This window comes from Rhipicephalus sanguineus, chromosome 1, assembly GCF_013339695.2.
Source record: "Rhipicephalus sanguineus isolate Rsan-2018 chromosome 1, BIME_Rsan_1.4, whole genome shotgun sequence".
NCBI lineage: Eukaryota > Metazoa > Arthropoda > Arachnida > Ixodida > Ixodidae > Rhipicephalus > Rhipicephalus sanguineus.
This window is the reverse complement of record NC_051176.1, coordinates 81,686,534-81,700,413: the sequence shown is the minus strand read 5'-3', so window position 1 is coordinate 81,700,413 and position 13,880 is coordinate 81,686,534. Positions and strand designations below refer to the sequence as shown.

General features: G+C 47.9%; 1 protein-coding gene across 1 annotated transcript in view; it reads left to right on the top strand.

Annotated features, from left to right (window-relative positions):
- The window catches only part of LOC119393396 (glutathione hydrolase-like YwrD proenzyme), a 54,846-nt gene that overhangs the window by 27,911 nt on the left and 13,055 nt on the right, over positions 1 to 13,880 (top strand). Inside the window, exons 4-6 of the mRNA XM_037660391.2 lie at positions 4,364 to 4,555; positions 4,923 to 5,329; positions 8,375 to 8,537. Of these exons, the coding sequence (XP_037516319.1) occupies positions 4,364 to 4,555; positions 4,923 to 5,329; positions 8,375 to 8,537 (762 nt within the window). The remainder of the gene's footprint in view (positions 1 to 4,363; positions 4,556 to 4,922; positions 5,330 to 8,374; positions 8,538 to 13,880) is intronic.

Below are 13,880 nucleotides of genomic sequence, written 5' to 3'. Positions count from 1 at the left end.
CTGAAAGAAAAAGCTGCGAAGCAACCTGACTAGCCCCTGCCCCCCCCCCCCCCCCCAATACACTTTGCCGAGTTTACAGCGGTACACATCAACAGCCGTGTTAACGGGGTAAACGAACAGGAGGTGAGGAAACATTGAAGGATGGAGAAACAAAATTATCAGCAACAAATGCAACGTATCTTCATTGCAAATAAGATTCACAACATCACATTGCAGCAACTTCTAATGCAAATTTAAACAACTAATTTGGGATAATTGGGGACTTATGAGAAATAAACCCCGATAAACGCTGAATTTCCGCCAAGAAAATGAACTCCGAAAAACACCCTCCGAATTTCAAGAAAAATAAACTCCGATAAGGAAAGGGTGGAGCGTCACGGCGTTCTGTCCTCTACGTGGGCGCGCCAGCGGTTACAACGGCCTCCCGTTAGGGGGTCCTGTCATAACTCCTCACGATTCCAATAAAGTTCGTTGTCTGTCTGTCTGTCTGTCTGTCCTGTCTGTCTGTCTGTCTGTCTGTTCTGGTCTGTCTGTCCTGTCTGTCTGTCTGTCTGGTCCTGTCTGTCTGTCTGTCTGTCTGTCTGTCTGTCTGTCTGTCTGTCTGTCTGTCTGTCTGTCTGTCTGTCTGTCTGTCTGTCTGTCTGTCTGTCTGTCTGTCTGTCTGTCTGTCTGTCTGTCTGTCTGTCTGTCTGTCTGTCTGTCTGTCTGTCTGTCTGTCTGTCTGTCTGTCTGTCTGTCTGTCTGTCTGTCTGTCTGTCTGTCTGTCTGTCTGTCCGTCCGTCCGTCCGAAAACACGGAGCCCTAGCCATACCGCACATGCCACGAAAGCACGCGCGCCTCGTATACACACAAAGCGATGAGTGAAGCCACAGGGTTAGATAGATGTACACAGGGGTCCACTGTTAAAGGGAACATCGAGGCGTGTGGCGGCAGCTCGGCGCCACCGCCGGCCAGCGGCTGCAACGAGTTTCGCGCAGGCGCAGTGCGCGCTGTGAGTCGTGCCCTTTCGTCGTCTGCTGCCGTCTGCTTCCGCGCTGCGAGTCGTCGCGAAGCGAACCGTTGACGCGACGAAAGAGCACTGGGCACGGTGCTCACTGCATCTGCGCGAATCTCGTTGCAGCCGACGGCCGGCGGTGGCGCCGAGCTGCCGCCACACGCCTCGATGTTCCATTTAACAGTGGGCCCCTTCGTACATGGTTAAGTACGTAGGAGTCCGATGACGTTTGGCAGGACTGACAGTTGGGCTACTTGGTATGGATTCATAATTACGAAAAGGAGCTATGAGGTACGACAAAATCGCGGAGGAAACACACGAAACACAAGCGCCGAACACTCAACTGAAATTTTATTCACGTGTGCAGGACATAAATATAAACTCGTACGTGACTACACACAGATGTGACGCGGACAGATTTTCGTAATTATTCCTGTCTACGTTCGGCTGTGAACAAGACGTGCCCTCATAGAATGAAAGAAAGTGTGTCAAGACAGGTGGACAGAATAAAAAAGCGTGGGTTTTCCAGATCATGTGGTAACCAGAGCATCCGAAAAAAAAAACTAATTCAAAGGCTAAAGTCAGCAAGAAACAAGAATTTCTTCAAAAAAAAAAAAAAGAAACAGAAATGTCTCGGTTGCGCTATATGTTCATGCGCTACCCTGATTAAAAAAACGTATCTGGCAGATGCGGTGTGCCTCTTGTGTTTTCGATGCCAAAAAATTAGGAGGAGTTTGCGGACGTGTAAGCAGAAAAACAGAGATGTAAAAAAAAAAAAAATCGGCAGATCCCACGTACCGTGGGAATCGATGTTATGCGAAGCATGCGCGGGATGGTGACTGAGGCGTTTTTTCACATCGAGCGAAACGTTACGGAACGACGCTAGAGAAATATGGAAGTGGTATACACACACTCATATGATGAAGAGTCGCATATCTATTTTATAACCACTTGTTTACAGTTGCGCAACGATGGTAACAGCAATATGGGTGTTACCAACACCAGACGCGGGAAGCTGGCATGTAGTGCTTATATTCTTCAATACTGGATAGCGCGAATCCGAACAGGACAAAGAAGGAACATGCACAGGACAGGCGTTACTCGCAACTAAGTTAAAACTTGAGAAACAGCTCAAAGACAGGACGAGGGAAAGTGAAGGAAGTCTTTGCGCTGTTTCTCAAGTTTTAAGTTATGTACCAACTAGCCCGCCTTTCGCCGCTTCTCCAGTTCGCAACTAAGCTTTATTCAGGAAAGCTTCCCTAGATACAAGCCGAGTGGCCCGCGCAGGCGCACTGAACGTACGTTACAGTCACAGTTGCAGTTATCCTTATACTTGTCCGTTATGACGGAGAACGCACGCACGTTTCACGACCCGTGTGTATGTGTAGAAAGGGTTCTTGACAGTTCTTGAACAAGGTCATCATCACCGTGATCAATGAGCACCAGCAGCTGGACCGGACTTGTTATCGGATCCGTTCGTGATCGCGGTTATGAAGAGTCTAAGTGTAGTGAAGTGCCAGGTATGCCAGGAAGTGCCATGGACCATGACGAGCGGACTGTAGCTGAGCGTCTTCCAAGGATGTTATGTCTTTATTTTCCTCACTTTCCTTGCGTCCGCCGCGGTGGTGTAGCGGTTAAGGTGCTCGGCTGCTGACCCGACGGTCGCGGGTTCGATCCCGGCCGCGGAGGTCGCATTTCGATGGAGGCAAAATGCTAGATGCCTGTTCTGTGTAATCTCAGTACACGTTAAAGAATACCCGATGGTCAGAATTTCCAAAGCCCTTCGCTCTCTCATATCATGTCGTGGTTTTCGGACATAAATTATTATTATTATCACTTTCCTTGCGTGTCAATGTGTGTGTGTTTGCGGTTACGGTGTTGGTTGAGACTCTATCACCTGTGGCACATACCCGCATGACATTAACTCTGGTTTATGGGTATGGGCCACACGTGACTGAGAGAAAGGGTTTCATGACGTACGCGACAGGTATTTTGCGTTATTCATGTCATGACCAGTGAATTGTGTTCGTCATACACTGATTCCCTGCTATGCCAATTTTGGTATATTACAAGTTATGGAGACGACCAGGAGAGCGCCCAAACGTAGGCGGCTAGATAGATAGATAGTTAGATAGATACGTAGATAGAAACGGCCAAAGTTCCTGAGATTCGCTAAGAAATGCTTCGCATTTAAAAGCAAAGCAGGCTGTCTGTGGCGTGAAGCGAAGATCCTAAGCAATTCAGTGTGACACTGGTGTTGTGTACAGTATTCCTTTGTCATGCGGCACTGTCTACATAGGCCAGACAGGAAGGTGTGTAACGTTTTTTATATACAATAAGAGATCATGATGCAAGTGTACTTAACGATGGCCTATCGCATATTGCTGCGCATTGCCAGTAGTGTGGATGAGAACCTCATTTTAGCGAAACCAGCATCGTTTCAGGGCATCACGACGAGACAACATGAGAGAAAATCGAGGCTTGGGATGTAGAAAATCAAGAAGAGTCATGCATCAGCTTCCCATCTATCGCTTTGCAGCACAAAGAAATATTGTACTTGAATTAGGTATAGGGTTATCCCAAGTATCCGTCCTACTAAAGGGTCATATTAGCCGTTAAAATCAGTTTGTCGGATAAATCAAAATTGTAAAAATATTCACCGGCAAGTGTTTATCTGATCTTTTTTCGTATTTGTCCGAGAAAACGGAGCCACAGTTCTAAGGTTTTCAGAGATGCACATTGATTTCAGCTGGTAAATCTTTCACGCTTTGATATATCGGCTGCTATGGTAGCAAAATAATTGTAGTGAGCAATTTGAGATGGAACGCTGAAATTACTGTTTGAAAGGTCATAGCGGCGAAACGCCGTTGGAAAGCGCGAAGGTCTTCATGACACTATGAATGCTCAAGCGGTGAGGAATCTCCGGCAATTCCATACGTCATTCATATATGTGCATTACAAGAAATCCTTGAAAAGCATCAATTCGGCGTTCCAGCTCATGTTGCTCACGATAGTAGGTATAGTGTACGAATGCCCTCCCCTAACTGAATCATCTGCTAAGGCTATGCTCTAATTACTATGTCACCCTCCCTCTTGCTTGCTCTCAGTTTCATGATAGTTTGTTACCGCTTGACTTGCATAATTTTCACTTCCTGGTGCTCTTGTCTGACTTCTTTTGTATTAATATTACCCTTCGGGCGTGCTACTTGTGTTACATATGCCGCAGCAACTGCTACTCTATTCATCATGACGGTGAATGGGGTGTGGTGCCCGTCGAGACAACGCCACCATTGGCTCTTTGAACAAGCTCCCAGCATCATTCAAATGCAGAGAATAATAATAAAAAATGAATGTTGTGTCCACGTGCAGGTGTCCATGAGTGAGGTCTTGGCACCTGCTGTGCGTCTCGCTCGCGACGGCTTCCCGGTGGGCGTGGTGAACGCGGCCCACTGGGCCACCTACGAGTCCAAGCTGGGCTCCCTAGTGGGGGGAGGCCACTTCTTACCTGTGCCCCGGGCTGGACAGCTGCTGCGCAACGAGCCACTCGCCGACGTCCTAGAGGTGAGCGTCTCGCTCAGTGCGCACGAACCCGCATCACAAGAATAAAGTCACGAATGCCGTCTCGGAGGCTTTTCCCCTTTGCTAACACCTCTCAAATACTGCGCGTGAATTGGTGCCATTTGAGCGGTGACAGTTGTGAAGTTGTATGCTGCAGTACATTTTCTTATTCTATTTATTTTATACTATCGGGGGAACGTCGTCCGTATGCTATGAACGCCGGCGAAGCGGTGCATGGTTCATGGTTCAATGCATGGTCAAATTAGAGAACTGATGCACTACCCTACCTGCAATCATAAACTTTGGTTTTTCGAGGATTTCTGAACGTCAAGAACCTTCGTGCCTTTGTAAGTAATCGGACCTGACGCAGCGACTGGGCCAAGAGGGCGCTGGTGCCTTCTACAAGGGGCCCGTGGCCGAAGCGGTGGCCGCGGCCGTCAAGCGTGCGGGAGGCGTCCTGGAAGCAGCCGATCTTCTCCGACACTTTGTCGAGGGTGGCGATGGCCTGGTCGTTCCCGTGAGCACGACGTATCGCGGTACCCGGGTGCACACGGTGCCATTTCCCAGCCACGGCAGCGTGCTCCTCGAGGCGCTCAACATCCTCGAGCCGTTCGAGCTGCGCGACGTGGAAGAGGGCACATACGCGCATCTTCTTCTCGAGGCTCTGCGACTGGCATTCGCGGACGGACTCGCGTGGGTTGCTCACGAGGGACTGGCGCGGGATGGCTTGATGGCTTCCAAGGAGCACGCCAAGAGCCGCCACGTGGACATCGAACGGTGAGTGGCAGCTGCTATCAACAGCTATTTAGTGGCAACTATGTGCTAAAAAAGTATCCGGTTGTTTTACGCTTAAGTCAGTTGGTTCATTCTTGATTCACTCTTTATTCAATTGATTCGCTGTAATGTATAGCCGCACAAATCTTTAACTAGCGTGTGCTGCGGCGACTTTTCTGTGTGTCAGCGTCACATGATGGAACTAAGTCGCAAAAAATTGTTTTGTGGTGATGTGCTTTGTGGCCACGCGCCTGTCTTCACCATTTTTGGAACTTAATCCAGTCATATGTCGAATATACACAGAAAAAAAAAATTCAGCTCGCGCACGCTAGTTAGAGATTTGGGCGACTGTGGTATTGCACTTCCGATCTCAAGGTATCTCGTTTGGTCCTGGTTGCGGCAGCCGTACAAAAATACGTAGAGCGCAATGCATAAGCAGCCGTGTCCTTGGATATGAGCGCTCATTGAAACGCCATAGGTGTTAAAATTATTTCGGAGTTTCCTATACACGGCGTGAATCATAATAAGTCGTGACGTTAGCGCGCAAAACGTGCAGAGTTCATTTGTATACTCCATGCGGGCAATGGCCGGAATAAGCATCGGATGCGCAGCGTCAAGGCACGCAGCGTAGGTGCAGCAGTATCTCAAAGAGCTAGTTTGCGTTCGTACAAGAGAGGCATGAGCCCTATTGCCCTATATTGTAGACAGCAGTGAGCACACTGGCATCAAGACCCTTCCGCGAGCTTACAGCGAGCGCAATGGTGCACGAAAAAGCTCAGCGGAAGATGCTATAGGGCTCTTTGAGTTTCGAAACATTGTATAAAACGACAGAATCGGCGGCCTCTGAATGTCGTCGGCAATCGAAGATAGTCGCAAGTAACTCCTAGAAGCCCATCCGCTTTGTTTGAACCGATAACTCTGGCTTGACCTTCCTTCGACGTTTATTAATTCATCGGACACTGTCAGTCATGCGCTTCCTCACCCGTTGCAACGTAGAGAGTTCCGTTGGATGATTTGCCGTCAGTGCAGACATTGCTGCTGAGGGCATTATAGAGGGTTATCACGAACACTGCTTAAACGTGCGCTTTACCCACGAAAATCTCACGCAGTGTAGGGGCATTAAATATCTTTTTAATATTTATAAACTTAAATTTACACGTGCGAGCACTGAGGCGCGATCGAAGAGATCATATAAATGCTGGCGTGTGCTGTCTCAAGCAAAGTAGGTTTAACGCATCGAAACTGCGTGTCGGCTCGGAAGATGGCTGTTTCTATGCGATGCAATAGCGGTTGGCTCATATGTAGCATAAGGCGGTATTTTCACTCGTTTTGTTTTCATAGTTTACGTAGCGCAGCCGTGCCAGATGGCTCCACACTTCCGCCGTAGTGACACCACGAGCCGCATGCGTGTTACTAAATGCTATAGTTCTTCATTCCTCGATATCGCAGAGCATTCTTGAGAACACACGAACTTTGATGTTTAGCTGTGATAAAGCGAAGCCGAATGTCTACAGCACATTCAGTTTGCGTGAGGGGGTCAAACTGACTATCGAAGCGGCTACCTGTTCGGCTACAGCGATCTGTATTTGATATAATTCGAAATGAAGCTGGTGAAAGTCAGCAAACAAGCGATGACGTAATTTCCGGTGCACTTATAAACCTCCTGTAGAACACGAGAAAAAGTGGTTATCTTGTTTATAAAGAGGCTGCTGCAGCAGAGGGACTGTTGTAGAGCCAAACTTCCGGTTCTTACAGAAGGTTTTCGCAGCCCTCGTATGTCTTAAACACTAGGATGCGACGTTGCAGGACCACCGCTGCCGTCTTGACGCCTGCGGTGTTTAAGCAGGGGACCGCTGGCATTTCACGGTCTAATGTTAACATATTTGAAAGAACACTTTCATCCACGGTATCCTACGTACAAAGGATCTCCCGGACATGTGTACAAATACTCCCGCTTAAAATTATGGCCGTTACCTTACACAACCAAGTCCGCAAAAGTAATCCTCTACTCGAAGGAGCATTTAAAGGCTTTACCTTTGTCGATTTCAGCATCTTACGTTCACCTTCAACGATTCCGAAACCTTCTCACCATGTTTGTTTGTTCTGTTCACTGCGTACTTCGTTCCCACAAAGTTTCATCTTGATATTCGGCGCTTTTCGTGAACACCAGACGTTTTGGTCCACTGGCGAGTATCCTGGCGTACCCCAATTCCTTAGCCTAATGGTGGACATTTGCGACGACCCCCTCCGAGGCATATGTGGTGGCGTCCCACTGCTGGATTTGCTGCATTGTGCGTCGTGTTGTTTTCTCTACACATCTATAGAACGTTGAAATATTCCATCGCAAGGTCCTTCAATTAAAAATTTTATTGTTATTATAGCAAGTATATTCAAGATCCACCATGACAACCCTAATAGTAAAAAAACAGTAATGGCCATCTTTCATTGAGCTCCAAAATTCAGTTATCTTCACGGTAATTTTCTACAACGCTCGATCCTCAATAACTCCACAATTCTAGACTTTCGCTAACTCGTGCGGCACCCTCTCTAAATTTCATAACGCTATAGCTCTGGATGAGCTTTCATTTACATTTCTTGCGAACTTTCAGAGTAAATGTACTGAACAGGAGATTCTGTGCCACATTTAGTCGACATAGCAGCTTTAATGTATATATATAAACCGAAAAGGCCTCCCCAAAGCGTAGGCGTGGTTAACCACCTTGCGTCGACCCTTGCAGTCATAGCTATCCGCCAAGCGACTTGGAGCTACATTTTTTATCTTGCATACATTACAAAAACGACATCTGTCTCTAGGATTTGTGAACTCTGCCTTACTTAAAAGCGAATTTGCATTAGGAAAGAACGCCAGCAAGACAGCTACGTCCTTTATATGCAAGGTTACACCCAAAAGCATAACACTGAGCGGACCAAGTGGCAGCGCGAAGCGCATGTGATTGATCAGTCTGTGTGCTTTCAGTCTGTAACCATTATCGACGCTTCAGCTACGTCACCGATATCTGAATCAGGCACGTTGTTGTCTCTCCGCAGAGCCCGGCAATGGAGCGAGGCGGACTTGCCGTACACTCCGGAGCAGTCGCACACAGTCTTCCTGGTGACAGCCGACGAACAAGGCAACGCCTGCGCCTTCATCAACAGCAACTTTCTGGGCTTCGGATGCGCCGTTGTCGAGCAGTACGGATTCGCTGTCCATGTAAGCCATAAACAAGCAATTTCTTCATTCTGGTATACGCCGCATTTCGCCGCCGTATACGTGCCTGAAGGAGCCAAAGGCGCTCACCACCGCATCGATAATGTGCCCCATCGTGAGCCTCTTGCTGTGATTTTGATCTTAATGTAGAAAAACATTCTTTAGGAGATCACGGCAAGTATGCTGTATTGTGTTGGCAATAGATCCCCCGGCCGACGATTAAGAGGTTGAAATACAGAAGCGATAGAGGATTTTAAAAATGGAAGAAAAAGAAAGAAAAAAAGAGCTTGCTGTAACTGGGATCCACCCCACGTCTTCTCATTACGCCCACTGTTCTCTTACCTGTTGAGGTACCGCGCTGTAAACCACCCTATACCCTTAAAGTGGTTTCAAGCGGCCAGAACACCCTTGTGCCAAAAAATAATTTTCTAAAATCAGGGTGTAAGGCTGTTTTGTTTCCCAAATAGCATTTGGTTGGCGTGGGGGTTAACGTTTTACAAAAAAAAAAAAGAAAAATTGGGCAGCGACGCACTAGTGGTGCGAAGACTGTGGAAACAGCAGAGCTGGTAGCGTTCGCCTCCTCGTTTCCCGCCTCCTCACTCTGACTTCCCTTTCCTGCACCTTGCTATACTATATTTTACATGGGGTTTGCGCCTGTCCGTGTTCGTCTTACTGTGTCCCTGTTTTAATGAGAACTAACAGACAATAATACCAAGGAAAGTATAGGGGGTGTTATTTGTAATAATTGGGATATAAATGTGAAAAAAGTAAAGTGGACGAAAAGATAACCGGAAAGATAACTCGCCGCCATGGCTGTGATTGGCGCTGACTAGCACTTCTAGGTTTAAATGCACACATATACCCTATAAAGTGGACGGGGGGATGACCGCCGCCGTAGCTCAGTCGTAGAGCATCGGACGCGTTATTCGAAGGTCGCAGGTTCGGTCCCTGCCGGTGGCAGGTTATCTTTTATGGCTAGTGGAGACCTCCTTATCGAACTCCGTGACAAAATACAATTTAAAAAATAAAGAACCTCCGAACTTTGGGCGACATTCTCATAACAGTAACACCCCATCGATCCATCAACTCCGCCCGCGGAGTCGTATCGGACGCAGATCTTCTTGAACTTACAGAGCCCGAACTCCTCGAAGGCTGGAAGGATCGGCACGGGACAAATGTGAAGCGAATTGTAATCAGGAGAAACAATCAGGAAATTCCCACTAAACACTTAATACTGACCTTTGCCACAAGCGACCTAGCACAGAGCATAGAAACTGGGTACACAAAGACAACTATCAGACCATACATCCCAAACCATCGCCGATGTTTCCAGTGTCAATGATTTGGCCATGGCTCTCAGAGCTGCCGTGGTTGACCTACCTGCGCAAAATGTGGTGTCCAAGGCCATGCCTCGGACACCTGCAATGAAACTCCACACTGTGAACTGCGACGGTGAACACGCTGCGTATTCACGTTCTTGCCCAAAATTGGAAGAAGGAAAAAAAAACATCATATCACTGAAGGTCCGTGAAACCATATCATTTAAAGAAGCGTGAAGAAGGTGTTCGGCCTTTCACGGCCCAACCTATGCTGATGCGGCGCGTCAGGGGGCAGCGTCGCATCGGGCACCGCCACTGTCCCGGCCCACGCAAAGTGATCGAGCCACTGGCCGTGGCGGCTGGCCCCGTGGTGGCAGCAGACCTGCTCCACCTACCAAGCCACTGATCTTGGCGACTGCAGGGTCGTTGGGTCATAGGGCCACGCCTCGCCAGACGAGGTCGGAAAAAATAACCAGCAGCTCGCGTATGCGGGCGTACAGTGCCTCACACGAGGCAATGGTCACAACTCCGGTACCCCTGGTACCGAAAGAGCGGCGTAGCTCCTTGGAGCGCGCTAAGAAAACAAAAACGCCGATAATGTGGCCCGACGACGGCCCTGTTACTTGAGCTCCAACTTACCGCTTAAACAACAGCCACTTCCTTTCGTACACACATCACTACTTTACTTCCAATATGGAAGCATAAATTATACAATGGAACGTCAGAGGACTCCTTAGAAATCTCGACGATGTCCAAGAACTTTTACACAAACACTCACCAAAAGTGCTGTGTGTACAAGAAACACGCTTAAAATTCAAACACACCAACTTTCTACGCAGTTATATTATCTTCCGAAACGACCGGGATGATACCATGGCCTGATCTGATGGTGTAGCTGTTGTAGTTTATCAAGGAATAGCATGTACACACTTACCACTCCAAAAGTCCCTTGAGGCAGTGGCTGTTCGAACAGTTCTTTTGAACAAACTCGTCACCATTTGCTCTCTTTATATACCTCCGCATCACCCACTGAATAAACATGAATTCCAGTCCTTAATAGATGAACTTCCAGAACGTTTATCTGGTCCCTGGGGACATTATTGCACATAGCAGACTACGGGGTCACTCTCGCTGCTATGCGCGAGGTCGTCTAATTGAACAATTCCTTTTCTCTTTCGGCGCATGTCTTTTGAATCGGAAAGAGCCAACGTGTTATAGCCTCGCTAACAATACCTACTCGTCCATAGATCTCAGCATTACATCCCCGTCGCTTGAACCCTTACTTAAATGGAAAGTCATTAATAATCCTTACGGAAGTGATCACTTTCCTATAGTTCTGAGCACACAAATAGCGAATGAATGCCCCTCACAGGTTCCCAAATGGCACATTGACAAAGTCGATTGGGAACAGTTTCGTAAAGTTGCCCTCTTAAGTTGAACCGACATGTGTGCTTTAAGCATAGATGCAGCTGTAGACTACTTTACAGCTTTTTTTTATTAATGCTGCCACCAAATGTATCCCACAAACAAGTGGACTGTCTGGCAAACGACGTGCCCATGGTGGAACAATGAATGCCGGAATGCGCGCAACAAGCAAAACAAAGCACGGAAGTTGCTTCGGGACTCTCCGACAGCAGAAAACCTTGCAAATTTTAAGAACATAAAGTCTCAATGCAGGAGAACGCGCCGACAGGCTAGAAGGGAGAGTTGGCAGAAATTTGTATCAGGCATCAACTCATATACAAATGAGGGTAAAGTCTGGAATGTGGATAGTAGGGTAGCAGGACGACAAACATATTCACTGACTCTAGTAAACACACAAGGTGACAGCTTGGAAGACCAAGCGAACTTCCTGGGCACACATTGCGAACAGGTGTCCAGCTCGTCGCACTATTCAGTCTTTACAACGGTACAAAATAAGAATAGAAAAAAAAAAAACAAACTAGGGCGCAAATCCACAAAACACGAGGCACACAATGAACCTTTCTGCTTAGCTGAACTATAGGCATCGCTAAATTGCTGCAACAAATCCGCCCGAGGCTCCGACCGGGTACTGTATGAAATGTTGAAACACCTGCCCTCTGAAACTCAAAAAAGCCCTCCTTTCCCTGTATATAATGCTGTTTGGATTTCCAGCGAGATGCCCTCTGCCTGGAAAGAAGCCATTATTATTCCGATTCTAAAACAGGGCAAAGACTCACCCTCAGTTTCCAATTACAGGCCTATAGCCCTAACAAGCTGTCTATGCAAGGTTTTCGAAAAGATGATACACAGGCGACTCCTACACTTCCTAGAAACAAACAAGCTACTTGACCCATACCAGCGCGGGTTTCTTGAAGGCAGATCCACGACTGGCCACCTGTTACGATTCGAGGCACAAATTCGTGACGCTTTCGACCATAAGCAATTCTTCCTTTCTGTCGGCGTACCTAAAGGCGCCTACATGCTGCTCTGTATTGGCCTCGAGGAGTTACGGAGTCGCCCTCTATCGGACGCGCCTCGATTGCGTGCTAGGCAGGATGCCGCCGGCGCGCTCCCCATAGGTTTTGCTGTCGGCGCTCTACAAAAACACCTCGCGGAAGCCCTCCAGGGCATTTCTGTAAGTACTTTCGAAATGAACTGTGTTCTTTACTGTCAAGATAATCATTTTCGACGAACTGAAAGCACAAGATAGTCTACAGTCGCTGTCTCTTTGCAGAAAACCGAGCACCCGCTTCACGCTGTCACCGCGTTGGAAACCCCTGAACCGGCTTCTTGCGTGAAAGGTAGTCACTCGCTGAGTGCAAACTACGTGAAATATCTCGTTAGAGTAGACTGCCTGTATAACCAAACGGAGCATAACAGAAAGAAGCCTCAAGCCAGCGATCGCACGGGTTCGCGACGACTGACGGTGCCTCTACATGTATGAGCGTCTGCATGTATGTTCGTACTGATGGTTTCGCTTTTGCTACGAGCGCGTTTTGGCACCGCGCTGTGAACTTTAGGCCTCAAAACATGAGAATTTGTGAGTAAACAAACAACTACTGTTGCGCGGACGCTATCAGAGCAGTTCAAAAACAATTTCCTTACAACTGCGGCTTCGGTGCGCATGACAACTTTGTGATCTGCCGTCCCGACGATTCAGTGTTTTTTTTTTTCTTTTTCGGTCTAAATTCGGGTACGTTTCAATGTCATTTGACAAGCTGTCTCGCACTGCGTATTGATCGGTCTTCTCAGCGGGAAAATGCCGCTGCTTCTGTTTCTTTATTCAGCGCATTCGTTTCGTTTGGTGCTCACACAAAACGTGAGCAAATGCGACGCCTTTTTTTAATGCTCCTTATTATCGTTCCGTTTGGATTCCAGTGAACTTGCCGCTCTCTGTGATCAACAAATTCATAGACCAAAGCTTCACCACTTCGAGATTGCTGGTGGAAGGAGAACCAGTCTACGAGACCGAGCATGTAGTAGCATGCGACGCATAGGAAAAGAAAGAAAATACAGTAACGCGGGAAAATCAGTACATCGACTGACAAGAAGATGGCTTTCGCCTTCTATTCATCTTTAACGAATGCATAAGGGACCCTGTGCGTTTTTTAATTCAACGTATCTAAACAATCTTGCGCATCTGCAGCCGATTTTGTGGACGCTGAGCACGGGGCCGACGATCAAGAGGTCGCATTGGAGGTTTCTGAGATGGCATCGCACGTGTTAAAATGTAGCGCTTTTACCATCCTGTGGCAGATAAGCATCATTTGCCGGCGGGAAGCGCGCGCGAGCCATCGTCTCAGTGCGCGCTGTCTGCTACTCACCGAACATCGCAGGCCCGACGCAGTAACAAAAGTCTTCGTCACGGAAGTGCTTGTTGCACACAAGACTCGTAGCGGATGGCTACTTGCCGGTTCTTAGCTTTACAACCCATGCTTCACGCTATTTCTTGTCCCGCGGTTACCAGTGCAGGCTGACACTGGGCTCCTTTGCGTAAGCGCGGCGCTGCGGCACCGAGCGGTAGAGCCCCATGTTCGTCGCCTTCGGAGGCAGCCACTCTATT